We start from the raw sequence: 24,232 nt of genomic DNA, 5'->3' as shown, positions 1-24,232 counted from the left end.
CAGGTGGTAAATATGTCCCAGTCACAGTCCCCTTTTAGACTGTGAGCCCACTGTTGGGTAGGGACTGTCTCTATATGTTGCCAACTTGGACTTCCCAAGCGCTTAGTACAGTGCTCTGCTCACAGTAAGCGCTCAATAAATACGATTGATTGATTGAGTGCTCAGGTTACTAGGTGCCTGATGACATTTCCTGTGTTTGGACTACATAAGACTTTATTCATATTACTGTATGTCTCCCCCCGCTAGACGGTAAGCTTATTATGGGCAGGGAACATGCCTGCTAAGTCAGTTGTACCGTACTCTTCCAAGCACCTGATACAGCGCTCTGCACATAGTAAGTGCTCAATAAATACGATTGCTTAATAGCGAGAAGCTTAAGGGGGCACAGTTGAAGTCTGAATGACCAAAGCTCACAGTCGACAACAGCAAAAGAAAAGGTAATTAAAATAGTCTTGACAGAGAAAAGGCCTACTACCTGACTGCTAAAATTTACCACAAGATACAAGTCGGTGGTCCAAGGCGCTGAACTAGGCCCAAACATCCATTATTTATTTATATTAATGTCCGTCTCCCCAGCTAGACCGTAAGCTCGTTGCAGGCAGGGAAAATGGCAACCAATTTTGTTATACTGTACTCTTCCCAGCTCTGAGAATAATGCTCTGCAAGCAGAAAGAGCTCACTGAATACCACTGATTGATCTGCGGCACAGGAAACCTAGGAAATACGTAGTCAGCAGGTAAACTCCCAGAATGAGGATGTTTGATTCTCCCTCTCCTACGAATATTAACAATAACAACAACAATAATTGTGGAACTTGTTAAGCAGTATGTTGCCAAGCACTGGGTTAGACACAAGGATGAACACAAACCCATCCCTCACGGGGCTCACAGTCTAAGCAGGAGGGAGTAGGATTTACTCTCCATTTTACAGTCATTCATTCAATCGTATTTATTGAGCGCTTACTGTGTGCAGAGCACTGGACTAAGCGCTTGGGAAGTACAAGTTGGCAACACATAGAGACGGTCCCTACCCAACAACGGGCTCACACTCTAGAAGGGGGAGACAAAACATGTAGACAGGTGTCAAAGTCATCAGAACAAATAGAATTGCCCTTAAATAGAAAAATGGTTAAGGAAGGTAATGCTTGGGGAAGGATGATGAGTTCATTTTTAACAATATTCAGTTTAAGGTGTCATTCACTCAATTGTATTCACCGAGCGCTTACTGTGTGAAGAGCACTATACTAGGCACTTGGAAAGTACAGTTCGGCAATAAAGAGACAATCCCTGCCCACTGTGGGCTTACAGTCTAGAAGGGGGGAGAAAGACCTCAAAACAAGTAAATAGGCATCAATATAAGTGAATAGAATTATAGATATATACACATCAAAACAGGTAAACAGGCATTCTTGGGTACCCAGATGTAAATGTACCAAAGGCAGGATAGCAGGTGGAAGGTTAGGACTGTTGATATAGATTTAGATGGCATCTATATAGAGATGGTATTTGAGAAAACTTTAGTAGTTCAGAACTACAAAAGGGAGGATGTGTCATCAGCAATGTCACCAGCACCTCCTAAAAGTCATTCTCAAAATCAATTCATCAGGCAATAGTGTTTATTGAGCCCTTACTATGTGCACAACATTTAACTAAGCATTTAGATGAGGTAACGGGCACAGAGAAGTTAAATGACTCGCCCAAGGTCACACAGCGGACAGGTCGGAGCCAGAATTAGAACCCAGGTACTCCGACACCCAGGCCGGTGCTCTTTCCACTAGGACATGCTGGTTCTTAAAAAAGGCAGAGGAAACACCGCCTGGGATTTCACTAGGAACAAATTGTGATGAGCTATTGTAGAGTACTTTAGGGCAGGATCAACATTACTTCTTAATACCTCATTTCATCTTTAAAAGATATATTAAACACCAATTGGATTGAGTACTTTTGCCCACTTTGAACTACCCACTTTCACCTCTTACCTACGAAGGTGACAGAAATGACACTTCCCTAGGTCAAGGAGAAATATATCCTGTTTGCCAAAAGATGATTAAACTACACTTTTCGAAGCCACCCATCTAATCTGTTGGCCATCAAGATTATACAGTACAGCTGCCTGGGAAGGAATTATTTTTAGGGATAAAAATAATCCTCCTTTTCAGATCAATACAAATGCAGTTTCTTCCCAATTCAAACCAATTTCAAAGTTCTTCCCTCCCACCTCCCCACCAAAAGAACAAGTCTTACCCTCCAACAACTTCCGTTTTTTTTTTTCCACAGCTTGGAAAACTCATAATAATAATAATAATTATGATACTTATGTGCTGAGCACTGTTCTAAGCACTGGTGTAGATGCAAGTTAATCAATTTGGATACGGTCCCTGTCCCACATTGAGATCACACTCTTAAGCCCCACTTTATACAGATGAGGTAACTGAGGCATAGAGAAGTTAAGTGACTTGCTCAAGGTCACACACAGCAAACGGTGGAGCCGAGATTAGAACCCATGACCTTCTCACTCCCAGGCCCATGCTCTATCACGGCAAAGTTGCCTTATTTATTAAACAGAGATGATAATACTGATCTAGGTTCTAGATTTGTGGCCAAATTTTTTTTAAAAAAATCCTTAAAGCCTTTTACATGATCAAATTCTTAGAATACAGGTACAGGAAACGGAAAGTCTGAAGCGCACAAATTCACCTGACAAAGTTGAATTTCATTGAACATCTATTATTGGAGTGAGACTATTGCAGTTTTTGCATTCTTTTTATTTACACACATATGGATACTTTTCCATTTCTAAAAATTCACCTAAATTCAACACCGCAAAGGAACAACTGAACCTACAAGCCAGACAAGCTCTTTAACTGAGTTGTCAAAACGTGTTCCACAGGCGACAGTTTGAAACTACTGTGTGTATATGCTATCCTCCCTCCACATTTTTGAGAACATCTCTGGCAGTTCTTTCCAAAATCATTAGTGACAGCAGTGTAATAATCTGAATTCCCAATTAACGGATCTCACCTGTAGTGAAAATAATTCATTCGTAATGGACTCAGAACACAATTCACTTTGACTAGTTCATTCTTCCCCTAGTCCTGAGACTGCTACAACTTAGAATTTCACAAGCCAGGAACCAAATGACAAAAGTCCCACACAATTGTAGCTGAGAAGTGTAAAGATTCCTTCCAAGTGTGTACCTTTTATTGTTTTCATGTGTGAATTAACGTGGGTGTAACCTTAATAATGACTTTAAATTGTTCAGGGGCTTTCCTGTTTTACTTTACTCACCTTGGATTACCCAAATTCAGTGACTCTCCTGCCTTTTAAAGTACCCAGGTTCCTACCTCCTGTAGTAAGAATCCATCCTTCAATTCCTGATCTGCTTTTTAAGAAGTCACGAGGCACGGTTTTAAATCATCGAGTATTGACTTTTATTAGTCACTGTTCATAATTTGTTTCAACCGAAAGACAATACACACAGCAGAATTCTAATGCATCCCATTTAAATGTTTACATCCGTTATGCTCCTCACTCACCTCTAAGACTTATTTAATTTTCCATTTTTTTACATCTCAAAAATATGTCTGCAATAATTAGAACTTCATCAGCCGCCCCACTTGGAATCAGCCTTTTTAATATATTTTACAGTAAAGGAAAGGAGTCGGGGGGGGGGGGGGGCTCGATGTAAAATGTAACGTACAATATCATGAAAGGAAAGGGAACTTTACAGGAACCAAGTGAGAGTTTACAAAAGGAAAGAGTTCGTTGGTTCTTTCCCTCGCAGCCCCTAAATAGAAAATAAACACAAAACACACAGAAAGCGCAACAGCAGGTTCTCCAAAAAAATCATTCCCACTGCTCCACCTTTCAGCCAGAACCAGCCCCACGGGAGGGAATGAAGTGCTTGCCCGAGCTGCTTCAGCATTTTCTTCTGTGTTAAATGTTCGAGGGCCTGGGTAGTCGGGACCCATTTGCTGCTATTGCTTGAAAAGAATTGTTCACATCCAGTTCCATGTGCGGCCCCTCACCACCCACCCCTGCCTCCCCAGGTTGGGCAAAGAAGACTAAAGTTCAGGACTTTCCAGGCTCTCTCCTTTTCGTCAATTCACTCACACACACAGACACACACACACACAACTTTTGTGTTTCCTTTTACCGTCCTCCTCCTGCTTTCTTGGTTCAAGACACTTAAGTTAAAATACATTCACTAGAAAAAATATAAGACATTCAATCTCTCCCCTTGCCCCAACAGTTCTCACGGCCCAGACACTCTTGAATCAGAATGTAAGGAAGAAGCTTAACCGCAAAGACGGTATCCCCTTGGGCCCCACTCCCCCACCTCTAGGAGGGTATAAAAATGGGAAGTGTGTCATCAGATAGCTATCGATCATTCCTTATTCAGATGGCACGGACGGAAGGATTTATAATTCCGCTTTCAGGCGTGGATGAAATGGGCAAAGGGGGTAAAACTGTACCCTACATCAACCAAGGGAAAGAGAGAGTCCTCCCGATTCACACAGAGCTACGGTCCTCCGGATGAGACCTCGGGTTAGAGGTTTTCCAACACTGTGCCTTTTGGTTGACACAGCCCACTCCCTACCACCGTCCCAATCCCGTCAATAAACCAGCATCGGAGCCCCGTGGCAGAAGTCTTTCCGAAGAGAGCACTTCACGTGCTCACACAGTTTCAGACGCGCTGACTTTGATGAATCGGGACTCCCTTGAGACCACTACTTGAAAAGATACAGGCTACTCCGGAGGGGAGACGAGAATGAGGTAAAAGCGCGTGAGAAATTGTCCAAGGAATTATGTGTGCGCGCATGTCCGGCTCCCAAACCTGAGGTATTAAATAGGTTTGGGGGTGGCTAGTTCCCTACAATGGCCCATGCTGCTTTAGCGCTGCCTCCTTTTGCTCATCCAGTGAGTATTCCAATTAAAGGAACCACCGAACTCTGCAATATTCACAGCAACCGAGTACATTCTCCTTTAGCCGCAAGGCCTGTGGGAGAGAAGGGGAGAGCTAACGCGGGTCCTGGAAACTAAGGCACGCTGAAGCATTCCATTATCTGAACATGGGAAATGGACTTCCTCAACCATGAGTCTCCCAGGCCGTGCCCACAGCTTAAACAGCACCCGTGGTATTAAGGCCATGATATTTCATTCCGTGTAGATTCAGAGACGATAGACAGATCCCACTGCTCTCCCTCCAAGTTTTGAGACGCCAAAGAAATGTCCTGTCCTTATATACTATGTCCAATCCTTTAGTCTCTCCAATCAATTCCTTTTGAACCTAATTCCGTCGTCTCTGGCTAAGCAGGCCTGAGAGCTGATCATCTGAAAAACACCGGACAGCCAAAGGAGCCTCTACCACAAATGAGCATTAAAACAAAATCCCAGTCTACGGACGCACGTTTACTAAAAATCCCCGATTTTCACAGCATTTTAGTATCCATTCAGAAAAAGTCAGCCTGTAAATAAACCTTCAGGAAGCATATATTGAAAATCTCAGAGGTAGGGCAGCTCTCCAAACAGTCACTTGTTCACATTAACTTTACTAAAGTCTGTGTGCAAGGACATATTGCTCAATTTTAAACCAGCGAATGAGCTCTAGCAGACCTTACTCTTACATGCCAGTTAAGACCAGAATGTTCACTTCCAGCCTTCAGCCCGACTCCAGTGTCAGCCAAGTTAAGGATATTCCAGCCTCTGATACAGAGCTAGATTTGACAGGACAGAGGAGTCGTCGGTAAAGGCTTTGTGGAACAGAGAAAAATGTGATTTGGGATGCGTTTTAAGACAATGCCGTGATCTGTGAGATGTATCCAATACAGCTGTGCCTGCAAGGATGAAAGAGGACGGTGGGCCCCGCTTTTACCAACTTCTAGAATGTGCAAGAACATAGCAAGCAAAAAACATATTCGAATGCAAGGATGAAGAAGAGTAAGGTGGGCTCCATTTTTACCTCTTCTAGAATTCGTAAGGACATAACTAGCATGTAGCCCTGATATATTTCAATGTACAAAGTCTACTTGCTGTGTAGCATGGGAACCTCAGCCACTTTGTTTTCCCAATCAATTCGACTCTAAGGTGTATGGTTTAGTTAACGCACGGCTCTTTTCTGAAGGCATTCGGCACATCTAACCGTTCAACAGGGTGTCAGAGCTCAGGTTTTTGGCCCCACGTGCTCACGAGAGTGACCGTGATTTAAAGAGGAGAACTAAGTGGCCAGATCTGGGGGGGTCGGGGAAGGGGAAGGGTCCTACTCTACAGCATCTACGTGACTTTCACTGACACCAGAGGCAAGGAAGCCGCAGGGCTGCATTCCAACACCATTAAGTACAATATAGGAAAGATTTCTTTAACCGTACGGTCTTTATTTCAGTGCCAGTGTTACAGATACAACACAAATGTTCCAGTTAGAAGAAGGAATTCAAAAACGGAATGCCGAGGTCCAAGCCAGGCTCAGGGAATAAAAGGGAGGATTCGAGTAACGGGGAAGAGACTCTCCACTGTGTTCTGGGATGAGTCTGGTTTTCGGGCTTCATTTGGGAAGAGGGACTTTTTCTTTATGAGTCTGATTGCTTTCACCAGCTGCAACTGATCTGGTCTACCAACTTTCCACAGTCGAACAGCCAAGTAACCGCCCATGGGGAATTTTAGTATTTGTGGGGGCAGGAGTTCGACGACTGCCCAGCGTCGGTTTATCAACTGTCCACCTTGCACTTTTCGGGGAAAGAGATTCGGAAAACCGAGGCGCACGTACACGACCACTGCCTAGGAGGAGTGAGCAAGAGGGGCTAGAAGAGCGCTGGGATTTTCTACCCCAAATACGGCACCCTACCCTTCACACCAGATCGTATCGAAACACCTTTTTAACCATCTGTTCAGGGGGTACAAACAACCTCTCAAAGCCTGTCCTGCTCTTGGTTATCATACAGCTAACGAACATACGTGTGTGTGTGTGTGTGTTTGTGTGTGTGTTTTTATACAGCGATGCACAGAAAAGGTTATCAGGAGCCTAACGCCTCTTTCAAACATTGGGGGGAACCAAAGAAAAAGGCAAGGCTCCCTAATGTCCATTTGATAGGTTTCCATCCTGAATCCCAGGAGTAAGAAATGGCCTAAGATGGTAACCCAGCTAGTGAGGCATCCATACCACCCCTCACCCACTCCAAGAAACAACAGCAGAAAGAAGGGGGGGCAACCACTTGCTGCAGAGACAAGGTGACTGTTTTCTTGCACGAACTCCAGTCCTCTCCTCCAAACAAGCTGCATATATCCTTGAGGGCAAGGGGAATGTTGTTTCTGGCTGTGAATGTGGGGGGAAAGGATGGGATACGGGGAGGAGGAGAAGAGTAAGAGTGCACAGTTGCCTCCAGAAGCAGCCAGCCTCATCAGTGGAGGGGAGGAGATTAGTCTTTAACAAGATATGCTTCAAGGTCAGCAATAACTTTAGGAAATTCCTCCTCAACAGTTCTCTTCTGCTCCTCATGCCCATGGTGCAGTTTTGGGGGATTTGCCAGGGATCACAACCTCCTTCCCAGAGTTCTTTTGATTGGGTGGGGTGAGGATAAGAATGGTGCCAGAGCCTCATTGCCAGGACTGAGGGGGGAAGTTGTTCACCTCTGCTAGATCCTGCATTGCTGAGCCCTTGTGATTATATGTGAGCTTGATTCGCATACGTAGTTGTTGCTACAGGAAGGAGAGAGGGAGAGAACGAAATCAGGATTTTCATAAAGCACTCGTCCAAACCCAAACTGTAACGCCACCCAAGAATCAAACCCAAGGATCCACTTGAGTTAGCTCTGCAGCATTTATTAACCATCAGATGGACCGACTTTAAAATCGCTGAAAATCCCCTTACGGGGATGTCACGTAAGTCAGGGGGGAACAGTAATGATGAAGTCTGGAACCTGAAGCTTAATTTTGGTTTTTTTTTTCAGGTAAGGTAAACTGTAAAGATTAGAGAAGTGTAACCTCCAGAAATATCTCCTGATGACAGATTGTCTTAGAAACAACAAAAACATCTTCCTTGCAAAGAGCTACAAAAATAAGCACATGTTCAAGTTCTCGTGTGCTAAGAGAAATGAGGGGGGACATAAAAGATAATAGGCAACAACTTAAAAGAAATTTAATTCACTGTCAAATTACTGTTTGCATTCCCTTAGATGTTCACGGGGATCTGGGTTAGTGTGAACTCACTAGATGTTCACGTCTCTTAGCCTTATGAAGTGGTGATAAAACACCAGAGTGGACGGTGAAGGGGAAAGGCTGACAGGCATGTGATGGGGAAAATACAAACTTTAGAGGATTATTACACTTCTGGGCAGACATGAAGTTTTTCTGAACTTGCGTTAGTTCTATAGTCAAGTCCATTTCAACTGCATCACGGATACTGTTCTGCTTTAGCTAATCAAAAGAGATTCTTTCTTTTCTTTGATAATGATGGTAGAGGAAAGGCATTTCCCATCTCCCGCCTTCTGGAAGCAGGCAACACTATAGCTGATTACTGTTCTTGGGCCAAACTCTCACCAACAAATTTAATTCATTTTCCTCCTTAAGAACGCACCACTAAACATCTACACAATAACACATGTTTTCCCATTATCAGTATAACTGATTTCTGAACAGGCTTAACTTTCAAGGTCAAAAATCCTAAACGAAGACAAGGCTCAGAGTGGGTCTCTCAAGGCTGGCATGACGTAACAAATGGTGCCTTGAAATGAATTTGCCTAGAATGGTTACCGTTTTCACCTCGGGATGTGAACACGGTAGATTTTTTCAAAAAATCCCTTCAATTTAATCCCTACTTCAAAATTTAATCCCTGAAACAGACTGAAAGATCCTTACGGGCAGGGTAAGCGTCTGCTAATTCTGTTGTACTGTACTCCCCCAAGCATTTAGTACAGTGCTCTGCACATAGTAAGCGCTCAAGAAACATGATTAAGACCTCAAGACTAGCCTCTTGGGCACCCCCAAAATGAAATATGGTACCATGGTCAGTATCAATCAAAACAGTGTCCCTTCGTTAATCTCTCAAAGCAAAAATCAAATTAGAAATTTTTTCAAGGAAAATTGTGCTGCCAGATGGAGACTTCTGCTCAATAATGATCCCCCAAAAGGCCTGCTTACCTTCTGTGGATTCAGAACTTTAATGACCTGTGTTATAGTCCCTGTGTTAAACGCTGGAACGATGCTGCTACTAGGAGACAGGAGTTGCAGCTGGAATGTCTACAGAAAGGAAGGCAAGTCTTTAGATATGACAAACAGCCTTTAGCAACATATTCTAAATAACCACTTCAGATGCAGTTGTAGAATTGTTTATAATAAGGAGAGCAACAAATAAGGAGGCTGACAAGCAGGAGTCAGAAACCGGACCCTGAAGATATGACTTTTTGGCTGCTGGACTGAAACGTGTCACAGAAAATGCCCATACTGGAAAGTATATTTATATAAAAATGTACAGACTGTGTGAAACCTACATAGCAGTAATAGTCATTACTGAGAGCTTACTCTGTACAGAGTAGACTCTACGCTCCTTGCGGGCAGGGAACGGGTCTACCAACTGTACTGTACTCTCCCAAGCCCTTAGTACAGTGCTCTGCACATAGTACGCGCTCAATAAATACCCTGGATTGATTGTCTACTGGGTGCAGAGTACTGTACAAAGCACTGGGACAGAATACACACCTGGGAACTAGACAGGGCTCTCTCAACTGTCATCTGACCAAAAGGAGATAATACATTCTCTAAATCAAATCAGATTACAAAATTTCACATGAGGCACAAGGTTTTAACATGGCACTCCAGATGCAGAATGCTCTCTCCTTTTAAAGGTACTCATTTTTGAAAAATCTTATTATGCCATATGTGCACGACCTATCCTGTTGCTGAATTGTACTTTCCAAGCACTTCGTACAGTGCTCTGCACACAGTAAGCGCTCAAATACGACTGAATGAATGAATGAACAGTTTCTGCCATCACTGTGTATGTGGGCAGCTATGTGCTGTCGCCAAAATATTCCCTTAATTCTGCCTCTGAACTGAGGGTACTAAATTATTTTCCCCCCAGGAGATGTAACCTGGAAGCTGAGCAAAACCTTTCTGCTTCAGGTTTCTGCACTTTTAAAATTTTCTGTTTTACTTTCCCTAAGCAGGCAGTTAGTTGTCAAGAAATGAGCAACAAAAAGAGCTTCCAAGCCTTTGACTAGCAGGCTAAGCCTGTCATATTTCCTCTCAAAGCAGTTGTCGGAATGTTACATTTGCAAAGTTTTGAATAATGTAAGGGCTGCATAATGATATCGAACAAGAACGAGTGATATTTCTCCTCTCTTCCAAAACGGCTCTCACCTTTGGTACTGCAGCCTGGAAAACGAAGTCCGTCATGTCCAGTTCTGTGCTGTTGGAGGCTTGTATCGTTATCACTGTGACACTGGGGTTAGTGTTGGACCTCTCAAAGGTGAATTCTATCTTCAGGCCATTTTTACTATATGCTGTGATGGAGGGGATGCCTAGGGAGGTTCAGAAAGATCAGAAAAAAAAAGAACAGCACTTATGCTCTCTAATTGCCGACAGTTTTCTTTTCCACTTCCCACGGCTGCCACCTCTCAAGGCTGAGAAGTGTACGTAACGATAAAACCGTTAGCACTCCTACCTGTAGCAATATCATTGAAGAGGGGTTGTGATGAGAGCCCATCTAACAGGAAAGGAGGCTGCGATATTTGTGGAGCTGGAGCAGGGGCAGGAGCGGAGGCTGGAGCACCTATGGAGGAAACATTCCAGTGGAAGGTAAATTTTGGCCAGGGTGGAAACACCGGCTGGCAAAGGCACGGTGCCCTTCTTGATTTCGGACTTGCCAACAGGAAAGAGTTGTGAGGAACTGAGAGAGAGAGGCAGCCTGAAGGCAAGTGATAAGCTGCGACAGATCAGAATCACAGAAGGGGAAGAAATCTGTACGACAGAGTGAATTTAAAGAAAAAAAAAAGCTTCAAAAGACTTAGAGGACACTGGTTGAAAGGCTAAAATGGGAGGAACACATAAAAAGTAAAGGGACTGTTAAAATATTAAAGGATCACGAAGATTTTGTCCTCATGCGCGTTCAAAAGGATAGGAAAGTACGAAACAAATCCGCCCAACAGAATTGGAAAAGGAGATGAAATGCAAATAAAAACGGAAGATGGTAGGGTCAGACTCTAGTGAAAGAGTGAAGACTTCTAGAAAGTCATTCAGAGAAACTACAAGGTGAAATGAGGTGACGCTTGAAAAAGACCCAGAAAGTACACAGATAAATCAAAGAATCATAAGCAAAAAAATATCATCTCCCCTAAATAAGATGGTTCCAAAACGGCAGAGGAATTTACTGTTTTGATACCTGTTTCACGTAGAAAGGTAATTAGGAGAGTGGGAAACCACGCAGGAGCAAGGGAAAACACAGAGAAAGATTAAATGCACTCATTGCATTCAAATCTACAGATCTCAAGAACTTGATGCCAGGGAACCTACAACAATGATTTTAATGTAGGGCCACTAACTACCATCGTTAAGAATTCACGGGGAAATGCCTTAAGACAGGAAAAGTGTCGGTATGTGCCTATACTTAAAAAAGGGGAGAAAGGATGAATAATAATACTAATAAGAATGATGACATTTGTTAAGCGCTTACTATGTGCAAAGCACTGTTCTAAGCGCTGGGGGGATACAAGGTGATCAGGTTGTCCATGGGGGGCTCACAGTCTTAATCCCCATTTTACAGATGAGGGAACTGAGGCTCAGAGAAGTTAAGTGACTTGCCCACGGTCACACGGCAGACATATGGCAGAGCTGGGATTCAAACCCATGACCTCTGACTCCAAATCCTGTGCTCTTTCCACTGAGCCACCCTGCTTCTCTGAATAGGGAAATGATACGGTTTTAACTGCTGCGTGGGAAAAATATTTTTAAAAATCCATTTGCAAACACCTATGGAGAAATCAGAGTTTGTGTTCTCTTTCTCTAAAAGTATAATATCACTGGTGTACTTAATAATAATAATAATAATAATGATGATGGTTAGGCACTTACTATCTGCCAAACACAAGAAATCAATCTTGGGCCTGGTACTCTGGCCGGTACTTGAGCCAGTCTGTGTGTCAGGCCAAGAAAAAAAATACACTGAACCCAAAGTTGGGGTGGACTGGCCCTTAGTAAGATGGTAGCAATGCTGACACCATGCCATTTCCCTTCACGCCTTTCCTCCAACATATCTGTTTCTGCCTGGTGAATCCATTTTACGTGTGTGGCCCAGAAATGACGGTGGCCTTTCTTCGGGCTCTGTTGGGTGTCCAGCTGGGCTCAGGCCCCACAGTCTGCCCCGCATAAGAACGGGGGTCTTCATGTGCTGAGTGTTGTCTAACATATTAGCCTTTGACTTGATTTGTATTATGGAATGGAGCTCCTGATCATTACACCTGTAAATAAACTCCACGCTGAAAGAAAGGAGTGGCCAGCATCAGGAGGCTGGATCTGAAGCAAAAGGATTTTTGGAAATTAGAGAAAAGGGAAGAAACGGAATGAAACAAAAATAAGGGTAAGACAGCGCACTCAGTGAGGAAAAACAAACTGCATAAAGTACAAGATGGTAAAGGACTACATATGCACAAATACAACAGAAAAGGCTTCAGGAGTCACAAAGGACAACAAGTTGAACAAAAGCCTGCAATTTAACACTCTAGTTAGAGTCACCATGACACACTGGGTCACATTACTTGGAGAAGATTTTATGAGCATTGTGAAGGAATTCCTCCCTCAGATTTTTAGCCATGATATCTGTTCTCCATTTGGATAGGGCTCAGAAGAGAACCTCAAAACTCAAAAAAGATTCAAAAATAAGACCTATAAAGAAAAGAAAGAACTAAGATAACTTGGCCTTCAAAATATCAGACTGAGGGATGAACTAATAGGATGCTACCTAATTTCTGAAGACTGAACAAAAGAAAGACACACCACAAGATGAGGTATTTAAAGACTAGGAAGAAGTTCCCTATCAGGGAGGAGGGGTTAAGCAATGGAGTCAAAGGCAACTACGGAATTTCCTTTCCTGGAGATCTTTTGTAGTATCGGACAGATTCTAGTTTATCTGAGAGAGTTTCCATATGGTCCGGCCCAAAGGCAGGAAGGGAAGAAATACAGCATACAAAAGTCGTAGCGTGGCTCAGTGGAAAGAGCACGGGCTTTGGAGTCAGAGGTCATGGGTTCGAATCCCCGCTCTGCCACGTCTGCTGTGTGACCTTGGGCAAGTCACTTAACTTCTCTGAGCCTCAGTTACCTCATCTGTAAAATGGGGATTAAGACTGTGAGCCCCACGTGGGACAACCTGATCACTGTGTATCCCCCCAAGCGCTTAGAACAGTGCTTTGCACATAGTAAGCGCTTAACAAATGCCAACATTATTATTATTATTCCAGCCCCATGTTCTATGAGCTGATGAATATATACTCCTTCCAGATGCAGAAATTGACGAATGAGGAAATCTCTGCGAATACTCTCAAAATACGAAGTAGGGGTATACTGACCAGATATCGCCAGCGTTTAGGTCTGCACAGCCCAGGGTATGTGGAGAATGAGCCAATTATCCGGTATATTTGCTTCACATAAGCACCCAAACCACTGACTTGCTCAACACAGAGGCTCAGATTAATAACTGAAGCCCTCAAAATGCAGCCCCAGCCACTCTCTGCACTGCCCGGAATGCCCAGCTCTTGCCCTCAGAGAGTCTCTTCCATTCAGAAAGACCTGAAGTTGTGCTCTTTATAAGCAAAATTCCTCTTGCTCCAGTGCGGTATCATCATCATCAATCGTATTTATTGAGCGCTTACTATGTGCAGAGCACTGTACTAAGCGCTTGGGAAGTACAAATTATGGCTCCCTCAGTAAGGCTGCCTTATCTCACCTGTGAGGTTGAGGTCTCCTAGCAGGTCAAGAAGCTCCCCACCGGCAGAGGCTGGTTTATTTGTAGGGGCAGTTGGAATGACGGGTGTTATATCATTTCCTCCCAATAAATCCAATAAGTCATTAGCCTAAAGAACAAAAAAAAACCAAAATGACGCTATCATTCTTTCTCAATCACTCAGAACAGATCTAGGTTTGGATTGTTAATGCTTTACCAAATTTAACCCGATCTCTATAGCAAATATTTTTTCCAATATTTTTTTTAAACACATATTTTGTCACCTTTAACATTTTTCACTGCAAATATTGACAAGTAAATTTATAAAAACATTCTAATTTTGGCAAGTTTACTTGAATACTTGTGAGATGAAATATTCACTCCTTCAGTACCAGCAATACAAATTTTAAAATATGATAGCTAAGAGATTTGATCTTTTTTACAAGCATCAAATATCTCCTTTTTCTGTGGCATTTCTTTTCTCTCCATTCTATAAAGAATCTGGAGTCTCCTTAGGTAATTACACTACGATAATTTCATCTTCTGTGAGGTTAATTAATCCTATCACTACAATATGAAGCCCTCACCTCAAAACCAAGGGCTGCATATTGTTTAGACTGTCAATCGAATTTGATGCCCTTAAACAAAGTTGTCTTAGCTATGCTATAAATAATAACTGTTTAGCCATTTGAAAAATTTGAAGACACTAGAAAGGAATATTTAAAAAAAACAAAAAACACACAAGTGCCATGCAGATTTTGGTGACTCAGAATTAAAAAAAAAACAGAAACTGAAATAAAACTTGAATTCTTTAAACCTTTCACACTAAGAAGCAGCACAGCTCAGTGAAAAGAGCCCGGGCTTTGGAGTCAGAGGTCATGAGTTCAAATCCCGGCTCTGCCAATTGTCAGCTGTGTGACTTTGGGCAAGTCACTTAATTTCTCTGTGCCTCAGTTACCTCATCTGTAAAATGGGGATTAAGACTGTGAGCCCCCTGAGGGACAACCTGATCACCTTGTAACCTCCCCAGCGCTTAGAACAGTGCTTTGCACATAGTAAGCACTTAATAAATGCCATTATTATTATTAAAATTTTAAACAGATTTTAAACTATAAAACCAAACAATCACTCCCAAATTATATTTAGATTGTAAGACCTTGGAGTGCAGGGACTGTGTCGTAATTCTACTGTTTTCTATGAAGCACTTTGGACAGTCCATCAAACATAGTAGGTGGTCGATAATAACAACTTGCATCTGAATAGTGTTTTTATTTTTCTTCAGCAGTTTCACATCAGTTCTCTCATTTTATCCCCGCAACATCACTGTTGGGTAGCAAGAGGCAAGTACGACTATTCTCACCTCACAGGTAAAGAAATTTAGGCAGAGAGTTTAAATAACTTGCCCAAAAATCACACGGCAGGCCACTGGCAGAGCTGGGCTACACCCCAGGTCTTGTGACTAGGAGACCCTTGCTCTTTCCACTAGTTCACACTCCCATGATTTTAAATCTGAAAGAAATCCACACTGTACATACAAGCCTATGCCTTTGACGAGTCTCCTTCCAAAGCAATTAATCCAAAAGCACCGCAAGATAACCAGTTGTATAGCTAATCCTGGCCTTTTGAGGAAACTTCAACTCAAAGCAAAAAAAATAAAAAAATAAATCCCATTACCTGACTAGCAGGCTGAGGCCCTGTAGGAGGTGGTTTGGTCTCTAGTACGGCTGGCTCAGTTTCTCCATTTGTCTGTACAATCTCCGTGGGACCGTTTGTGGTTGTCTTTTCCATGATGGGCATTCTCTCAAGCAGGGCTGACCTGAAAGGACCAGAATTGGTTCAATTCTGGGCTGTCTCCTTTTATTTTATTTTATTAATATGTTTTGTTGTCTGTCTCCCCCTTCTAGACTGTGAGCCCACTGTTGGGTAGGGACCGTCTCTATGTGTTGCCAACTTGCCAAGCGCTTACTACAGTGCTCTGCACACAGTAAGCGCTCAATAAATACGACTGATTGATTGATTCCCAATCCCGGCTGCCTCTGCTCACCTGCAGATGAGCATCTACTTCCTCTAGACCGTACCCTTGTTGTGGGCAGGGAACTGAGTTATACTGTACTCGCCCCAGTGCTTAGCACAGTGCTCTGCACACTGTAAGCGCTCAATACTACTGATGGATTTATTTAAAAAGCATCACAAGAGGACATATAGTCTAAATTACAGCTGGATTGAGGATTTTTTTTTTCTAGTTAAACCTAACAATCTTCATATGCACATTTTGTTGCACGAGGGGCTTGGGATGGATATAGTAGTACAAGACTGGTGAGCTTTTAAACACTTCCCACAGAGAGTACAAAATACAAAGCCGTTTGCCAAAGGGGGGGAGGGGAACGCAGTTTGTAAACTCAAATTTAATTTATTAACACTAAGAGAATATGTAATTTTCATTCCTTGTAAACATATTAGAATCTTATTCCAATCTTGACACACACATACATAAAAACCCCCGAAAATGTAGCATACTCTTATATTGCTATACTGTATTCTCCCAAGCACTTAGCAAATGCTCTATACATAGTAAGCGCTCAATAAATTCATTCAATCGTATTTATTGAGCGCTTACTGTGTGCAGAGCACTGTACTAAGCGCTTGGGAAGTACAAGCTGGCAACATATAGAGAAGGTCCCTACCCAACAGCGGGCTCACAGTCTAGAATAATAAATACAATAAATACAACTGATTGATAGCATATAGCTACCAGCAAACCCTCCCCCATGAAAAGAGGGAAGCAGGCTCTATACATAGTAAGCGCTCAATAAATACAACTGATTGATAGCATATAGCTACCAGCAAACCCTCCCCCATGAAAAGAGGGAAGCAGGCCCTACACATAGTAAGCGCTCAATAAATACAACTGATTGATAGCATATAGCTTCCAGTAAACCCTCCCCCATGAAAAAAGGGAAGCTGAACATATCCTCACGGTGAGACCTGACACGAGTGGGTGGAGAGAGAGTCTGGTAATGAAAGGAGTAACGGGATGGAGTTCCGCAACGTTTAGCTACTGGAGCGAAGAAGTGGGAAATAAAGCAGCAATCACAAGGGAGACAGAACAAATGACCAATTTGATTTGGCTCAGGGTGTATGGTCTTGGGTGGCACCGCGGAGTCTAACTGCTCCATCTACTTACCGCATATGATCATACTTCTTGAAAAGTGCATTGTACTCCACTGCCCTTTGTTGAAGTTCCACATCAATGCTGCTTCCATAGATGGACACCACTTTCTTAATTCGGCTGGGGGACGAGAATGGTGACAAATGAAATAATCAGACGCTAGCTATTCATTCATTCAATCGTATTTATTGAGCACTTAACTGTGTGCAGACCACCGTACTTAGCGCTTGGGAAGTACAATTTGGCAACAAATTGTACAACAGAGACAATCCCTGCCTGGAATGGGCTCGCTAAGGAATGTGCTAATTAGATAATAATACTAATAATAATAATGGCTTTTGTTAAGTGCTCACTATGTGCCAAGCACTGTTCTAAGCGCTGGGGGATACAAGGTAATCAGGTCGTCCCACATGGGGCTCACAGTCTTAATCCCCACTTTACAGATGAGATAACTGAGGCCCAGAGAAGTGACTTGCTAAAGTCACACATCTGACAAGTGGCAGAGGCAGGATTAGAACCCATGACCTCTGATTCCCAAGCCTGGGCTCTTGCCACTAAACCACGCTGCTTCCACACTGGCGGAGCCCATTTTCTGGGGCTGGAGGCGGGTGGGGATCCCCACGGGACCCCAAAGCCTTTATCTGTCTTATTGCTTCTTGCCTCCAAAACGAACTCCCCTTGAGAGAGGACAAGTGGTGGTGCAGGGATTCGAACCCATGACTTCTGACTCCCAAGCTGGGCTCTTGCCACTAAGCCACGTTATGACTATGGAGAGTACCTGAACTGGGAATTTTTGTGCAAACCAAAAACTGTCCTAAATCTCTGCTTCAGAGAAAGAGAACTATGGATAAGAGGCTTGGTAATGAAACAACAGAGAGACTCTCAAAGATGAGTTACCGAAACTAGTTTTATTTTCCAGCTAAAGGCTCCAGGCTTCCAACCCCCTCCTTCCTGACATCACGGGGAGCCAAACCCCAGCTCCACACAGGATCGGAGGGTCATCGGAAGTTGCGTGGGCCAGGGTTCTGGGAGATGGGGGGCCCCGCCGCAAACCTGGTCTCCACTTTCAAAATGTTGGGAAGTTTGCAGGAGTCTGTGATCAGTGAGCGTCCACCCAGAACCCTGAGGAGTCGGTGGGCTGCCAACTCCAAATATATTTTACGTGCTTGGGAAAACACAGAAAAGCAAAGACGTGGTTTCTGCCCTCAAAGAGATTTACGCCTAGTGTGCGAGACAGTTGTTTAAGTAAATTATAGGATGGAAAAGGTATAGAGTACAAAAAGCAGGGACATAAGAGCTATGGGAGTTGTTGGGACTTACATGCTTAGGTGGTACGGAAGACGCTTAAAACTGGGCCACACAACCAAAGTGGATAAGGCAGGGAAAACGGGTGGGGGAGAAAAAGAGGATGAGATGAATAGAAAGGAAAAATAAGACGAGTCACACAGGAGACAGAATGAGAGAGCATGTGAGAACTGCACAGTGGGGGGAATAAAGGCGAGGGGAAGACAGAGAGAAGGGTAGAGCAGCTGACGGAACAGTGCTACACGCTTAGTACAGCGCTCTGCACACAGTAAACGCTAAATTAATACGATTGAATGAAAAAGAAAATGAGAAAACAGGAAACGAATAATGAAATGAGTAATGAGAAGAGTATCAATAGCATTTGTGACATTTGTCACGGTAGAAAAAATTAAATTGAAAGACACCAATCAAGTGGTAGGGGAAAGACCATCAAGAGGGAAATTCAAGAGAGAGAGTCAAGAGTACAAAGACATTATGGAACAAATGAATTCTGAAATAGGTATATGAGAGAGGAAGAAACAGATTAATAGAAGAGCAGAGGAATCTAGAAGAGAAAAAGAGAAAGCCAGAGAGAGAAGTGAAAGTATAGCATGAAGTGAACTGAACAAAGACAAGATCATTCTCTCAGTGTCAAAGAAAATAAGCCAGAGACTGACGGTGACTAGGATTCTTCAAAAAGTTAATAAACTAGCGATTGGTATTATTTTAGGGTTTTTTATTCAGTCAAAAAAAAAAATCTGATGGCCGTGATGAAAAATATCTCATCTATTAATTTTTACCGGTAATCTCACTGGTCTCCATTCTTTCTTGAGGTACTCACTTGACAGTACAGGTGAACCGTGTAGAGAGCTTCATGGCGGCAGTAAGGGCATAGCCTCGTGTAACAGATGCGGACATGTTAGAGATTAGAACACTTTCCAAAATATCCAATACTTCATCCTCTGTAACCTGAACAGAGCATGCAGAGAGGTTACTGAGGAAAAGAATTCCAATTCCAGGTCACAGGTTACTGCCAGAGAAGACGTTCATACCCCAATAAGCTCCAATGGAGTGATTGAATAGGACCAAGAAGCCCAGGGACTGCCAACCTACCTAAGGGAAACAATGAGGAGCTGGGAAGCAATGGAGCAGATCAAGTGAAGGAAAGGTGTCTGAAGCTACAGGGACACTCCTGCAACTCTACTTCTCCTCCTGAGGACGATTAGTGAAGGAAAGGCACACATAGATATATGTCTCTTCTCTCCACTCTTCCCATCATCTAGCTCATGCATAAAGGTGATGTGCTCCCCACATCTCATCTATGCTAAAAAAGAGCAATAAAGAGCATGGGGATGGCATGGCAGCTCGAACAAAAAAAAATTATGCTGATTTAACAGTCTATCGCTAAAGGTTCCTCTGGGAAAAATAGCACTTTTTCAATTGCGTGTTTACACTGAGTGATTCCCTGAAGAAATGTGGCCTTTCCATTGACTGTTTTTTTTTTTTTTTAATGGTATTTGTTAAGCACTTATATGCCAGGCACAAAACCGAGCACTGGGATAGAGAAACAAGATGACTGGATTGGACACAGTCCCTGTCCCCTATAGGGCTCACAGTCTTAATCCCCATTTTACAGATGAGGTAACTGAGGCACAGGCAAGAGATGAGTCTTGCACCAGATTACAGAGCAGACAAGTGGCAGATCCGGAATTAGAACCCAGATCCTCTGACTCCCCATTAGGCCACGCTGCTTCTTTTTCCTTTATCTCTCAGTCTGGGGCAGCAGTACCTGAATGGGCTCCTCCTCTTCACACTGACCAGATACCAGAAGGTCTCCATACTCTCCTATACACCAGGCCGCCACTTGCACCAAGGGTTGCTGACAAAGTAAGATAAAGTGTGTGAGGAACAGCAAGTCAAGGGGATCAATGAAACTGCCAAAACAACTGGACCAAAGACCACCTATGCTTAGCAGTAATAGTACTCTCGGGGGCGGGGTGGGAAGCTGGAGGAAATACATTAGATTTCAAAGACAAAGAACTCATTTAGGGGGGAAAAGATAGGGTGTTTTAAAAACAAGTCCTGAGACAAATGCCAGGCAACTTGAAGCATTAAATAATAATAATAATAATAATGATGGCATTTATTAAGTGCTTACTATGTGCAAAGCACTGTTCTAAGCACTAAAGGGGAAACCAAAAAACCCCAAATGAGACACTTACTTGGGAATAATCACCAAGAATGGCTTTGTAAAGGCGCTGGACAGTATAGGCATGCATCTCCACACTATTAGTTATCAGCTGAATCAAGTTGGGGACAGCATCATCTCGGACATAACTCCCTGCCTGAAAGAGAATCCACACATCTTACCTCCAAAAATACACTTCATGAACAAACATTGCTTTAAGGGGAAGATCACTTCCTGTCCTCTTCTGTCTTTGAAAAACACCTTTCCCCTTTCTGTAATCTCTGTTCATAGATTTAAAGGGGAACTTTAAAAGTCTCTCAGTTAAAAGCTAGTTAGCCTCTTTCATCAAGAAGAGAAATACAGAATGCTTATTCATTCATTTCAATTTACTGAATGCTTACTTCGGTACACAGCACTATAATAGGCACTTGGGAGCAATGATTAACTCAAAAGACATGGTTCCTGCTCTTGGGGAGTTCAAAATCTAAGGCTCTTTACAATCTTAGGACATCATTTGTCAAATTTCACTATAGAAGGGGCATATTTTTCCCCTCACAGTGGATCAACAACATTTTTTTAAAGTGTTAGACACTACTGGATTAAACCTAATTGTACACGCCAACCCCCACCCCCACCAAAAAAAAAATCAGAGAAAAATTACAAGAAAATGAAAATGAAGTTTTGACTGAGTTGGCAATCCACTATCCCCTTGAACCTTTGGAGATATTATCGATCAGTAGTTTTGTTGAAATCCAAATGTACTAGGTAGAATTCAGGAAAAAAATACTAAGACTGCTTCCAAACTGCCTGGGTTCCATGAGAAAAAACTCTTCCACTAATCAGACAGGAAGGAAGAAGACATCCCGAGATGTGAAAAAAAAAAAAGGCTCAGATAATTGTGCAGGGAGAAGGGGAAGAAAAAAAAAAAACTTGGAGTAGCAACCTGAAAGAGATAGCTTTGGAGGAAAGTTTTGAAAAAGGAAAGGCAGAAGTTAGGAAATGTGGTCAAAACTCTTAAAAGTCAAACACAAACTTTAGTTCAAGAAGATAGACCCCAACTAAAATTATATTAGTCATTAATTCCTTTACAGTTCTAGTTTTTAGATTTTGAAAACAAGACTGCTTTCCAGTTTTTTAATTAACTCCCACCACCTGAAGTCATATAGGTCCCAACTATATGTGTGTGTATGTGTATATATATACACACATATATACACACATATATACATATATACACATATATACACATATATAAATAAATATAACATATGTTTTATATGTTGCCAACCTGTACTTCCCAAGCGCTTAATACAGTGCTCTGCACACAGTAAGCGCTCAATAAATATGACAATGCATGAAAGGTCCCACAATATACATGCATTTATGCCCATCCTTGGCACTTCTGTAAGTATCATTATCTAGGTGTACAGTAAATGTCAGCCTGTGTATCCTATATAATGTTATCAGTTCATTCAGTCATATTTATTGAGCATTTACTGTATGTAAAGTATTGGACTAAGCGTTTGGGAGAGTATAATACAATAACAGGCACATTCTTGCCCACAATGAGCTCACAGTCTAGAGGGGGAGACAGACATCAATAGAAATAAACAAATAACAGATATATGCAGTTATATCCATATGTGCTGTGGGGATGGGAGAGAGGATGAATGAAGGAGCAAGTAAGAGCATAGCTTTATTCTCTCTCCTTCCACTGAGTTGAACTAGCTGCCCCCTCAAAACAAAAAATAAGCTCCTTGAGTAGAGGGAATAAGCCTTTTGCTTGGGTTGTACCTTCCCAAGCACTTAATAAAGTGATCTGCACACAGTAGGTGCTTAATTTTTCCACTGGTTGAGTAGTAAGGTGAAACTGCTTACCGTTGTTAGGACACGCATAATTGTGTCTATATGCCATCTTTTAGAAGGTGCATACCTGAGAAAAGAATTACAGAGTTTCAACAACTCAAACCCTGCCAAGTCACAGGGTATCTTCACTTTTCCCTACGTCCCTTCATTCCAAGAGTTTTCTATTGAGTCATTTCACCTCCAGCTCTGACAGCTACATCTCCACTACAGAACATAAGACAAGAGTGTTTAAACACAGTTCACTCGCATAATATACTTCAAGAAGAGTCAGCAAGCTAAAGATAAGATCCTTCACTCCACAGAGTTTCCAAAGAATCCTAAAACTTGTTACTCTGTCAAAAAAACAACAAAGGAAGTGCAGTGGTAAGAGAACTGAGAGGTCTGAGGGGCCCAAAATTGAGAAGTCACAAATGCTTATATCCAAAGTGGAAAGGATTAGTCCAACACACTGATCTAGATGTACTAGCCCTGGAGTTTCACAAAGGAAAACCAACTCGGATCCTTGATCCTTTATAGAAAAGGACCAAGGCCACAGAAATGATAATAGGCAGGAGGTAACCTCGTAGTGCTTTGGTTTCCTCTTAGAATACTTTAGATATGAATAAATCTTCAAAATAAAAAAGACTGCATAATTAGGGGTTGGAGACTAATGCAGCATGACAAGATCAAAAGGGAGTACGGGCCAAAGGCAGGACGGGATAGCTAACTCCCAGTTTGTCTGCATACTTTCTTTCAATCAGGTTCAATCTTTCAATCATTATAAACAGTAAGTCTTACTTTTCAGCAGCAAGGAAGATTCCAGATGCACAGTCTGCCTTAAATTCTGGCTCACAAGAATCCAAAAAGTACAGTAGTTCCTTCATCATGCCACGAATATTATTCCCATTGACCAGGGCAAAACTAAGTTCCATTGCACGCCTATAAGAAAAGAGAAAAAATGTTGGTTTTTCCCCCCTCTGTCAAACAGGCAGTAAGGAATTCATGCTTCCTTGGTCCTATCAAAGGCAAGGAAAATGTAGATATTTGCCTCAGTGTTAGACGAACTCATTTATGTGCCTCTCTATACAGTCTAGCATTATTCTTTACAAGGTACATAGGTCATGGATTACAAACACCACAGTCCCAATTTAAAATCGGTTTACAACTTAGTGATCAGTATTTGGAAACTTAATTCTAGGCATTGGGAGTAAGACCACAATCTGGTTCCCACAGAGAGTTAACCACTGGCCTTCCTAGGTTTAACTGGTAATTAAGGAAAGGGGAAACAAAGAAGCCCAATATTTCCCTCCTTCTTCGCCCCCTAATCATTTCACACAATTACCATTCTAGATTTTTTATTTCAAAATGTTTCACTTTAAAAACTGGTTCTCTGAACTTAATTCTGGACTTCCTAGGACTACAGTAGTCAGGCAACTTCTTTTCGGGCAGGAGGTCAGCAATCAGAGGAGACAGGCCCTCGAGCTTTACAAAGATGAGTACCTGGAAATCATCTGGAAGCACATATGAGAATTATCACTTGGCAATTTCCTTACCCATCTTTGAGAAACCCAGCTGCTTCTAATATCTTTGTGCATCTATACTGTGATAAAAGTGTGTTGTCAGCAGTTTGAGTCTCAGCATTGTGACAGGTCACTTAGCCGATGGATCACTCAAAGTTTTCATCCTCCAACACACAAAGCACACACACAAAAAATCCACCGGCCTCTAATACACAACTAAAAATGAACTTTCTGTCCTTACCCCGCTAAGCACAACTCCTTGAGCGAATTATCTAAGCCCGCTGTTTCAAATTCCTCTCCTCC

The 24,232-nt window shown here is 42.4% G+C and overlaps 1 protein-coding gene and 1 non-coding gene across 6 annotated transcripts in view; both read right to left on the bottom strand.

Annotated features, from left to right (window-relative positions):
• Positions 1 to 3,406: 3,406 nt before the first annotated feature.
• Positions 3,407 to 24,232, bottom strand: part of AP1G1 (adaptor related protein complex 1 subunit gamma 1) — an 88,827-nt gene continuing 68,001 nt past the window's right edge. For 3 of the 5 annotated variants that reach the window (XM_038754874.1, XM_038754873.1, XM_038754875.1), the window contains exons 13-24: positions 23,208 to 23,348; positions 22,443 to 22,497; positions 20,599 to 20,721; positions 20,166 to 20,255; positions 19,218 to 19,345; positions 17,108 to 17,212; positions 15,598 to 15,739; positions 13,927 to 14,053; positions 10,654 to 10,761; positions 10,350 to 10,510; positions 9,132 to 9,230; positions 7,590 to 7,691 (exon numbers count right to left, since the gene is read on the bottom strand). In XM_038754874.1, coding sequence (XP_038610802.1) covers positions 7,590 to 7,691; positions 9,132 to 9,230; positions 10,350 to 10,510; positions 10,654 to 10,761; positions 13,927 to 14,053; positions 15,598 to 15,739; positions 17,108 to 17,212; positions 19,218 to 19,345; positions 20,166 to 20,255; positions 20,599 to 20,721; positions 22,443 to 22,497; positions 23,208 to 23,348 — 1,381 coding nt within the window. Of the gene's footprint in view, positions 7,692 to 9,131; positions 9,231 to 10,349; positions 10,511 to 10,653; positions 10,762 to 13,926; positions 14,054 to 15,597; positions 15,740 to 17,107; positions 17,213 to 19,217; positions 19,346 to 20,165; positions 20,256 to 20,598; positions 20,722 to 22,442; positions 22,498 to 23,207; positions 23,349 to 24,232 lie in introns of all 5 variants that reach the window. The other 2 variants (XM_038754871.1, XM_038754872.1) reach the window with 1 other exon arrangement.
• LOC119935439 lies at positions 24,020 to 24,105 on the bottom strand. Its single transcript, XR_005453323.1, has one exon. It is a non-coding gene; the product is annotated as a small nucleolar RNA SNORD71 (small nucleolar RNA).

Source organism: Tachyglossus aculeatus, chromosome 11 (genome assembly GCF_015852505.1).
Source record: "Tachyglossus aculeatus isolate mTacAcu1 chromosome 11, mTacAcu1.pri, whole genome shotgun sequence".
NCBI classification, from domain to species: Eukaryota; Metazoa; Chordata; class Mammalia; order Monotremata; family Tachyglossidae; genus Tachyglossus; species Tachyglossus aculeatus.
The sequence above is the reverse complement of the archived record's forward strand: the minus strand, read 5'-3'. Positions and strand labels throughout refer to the sequence as shown.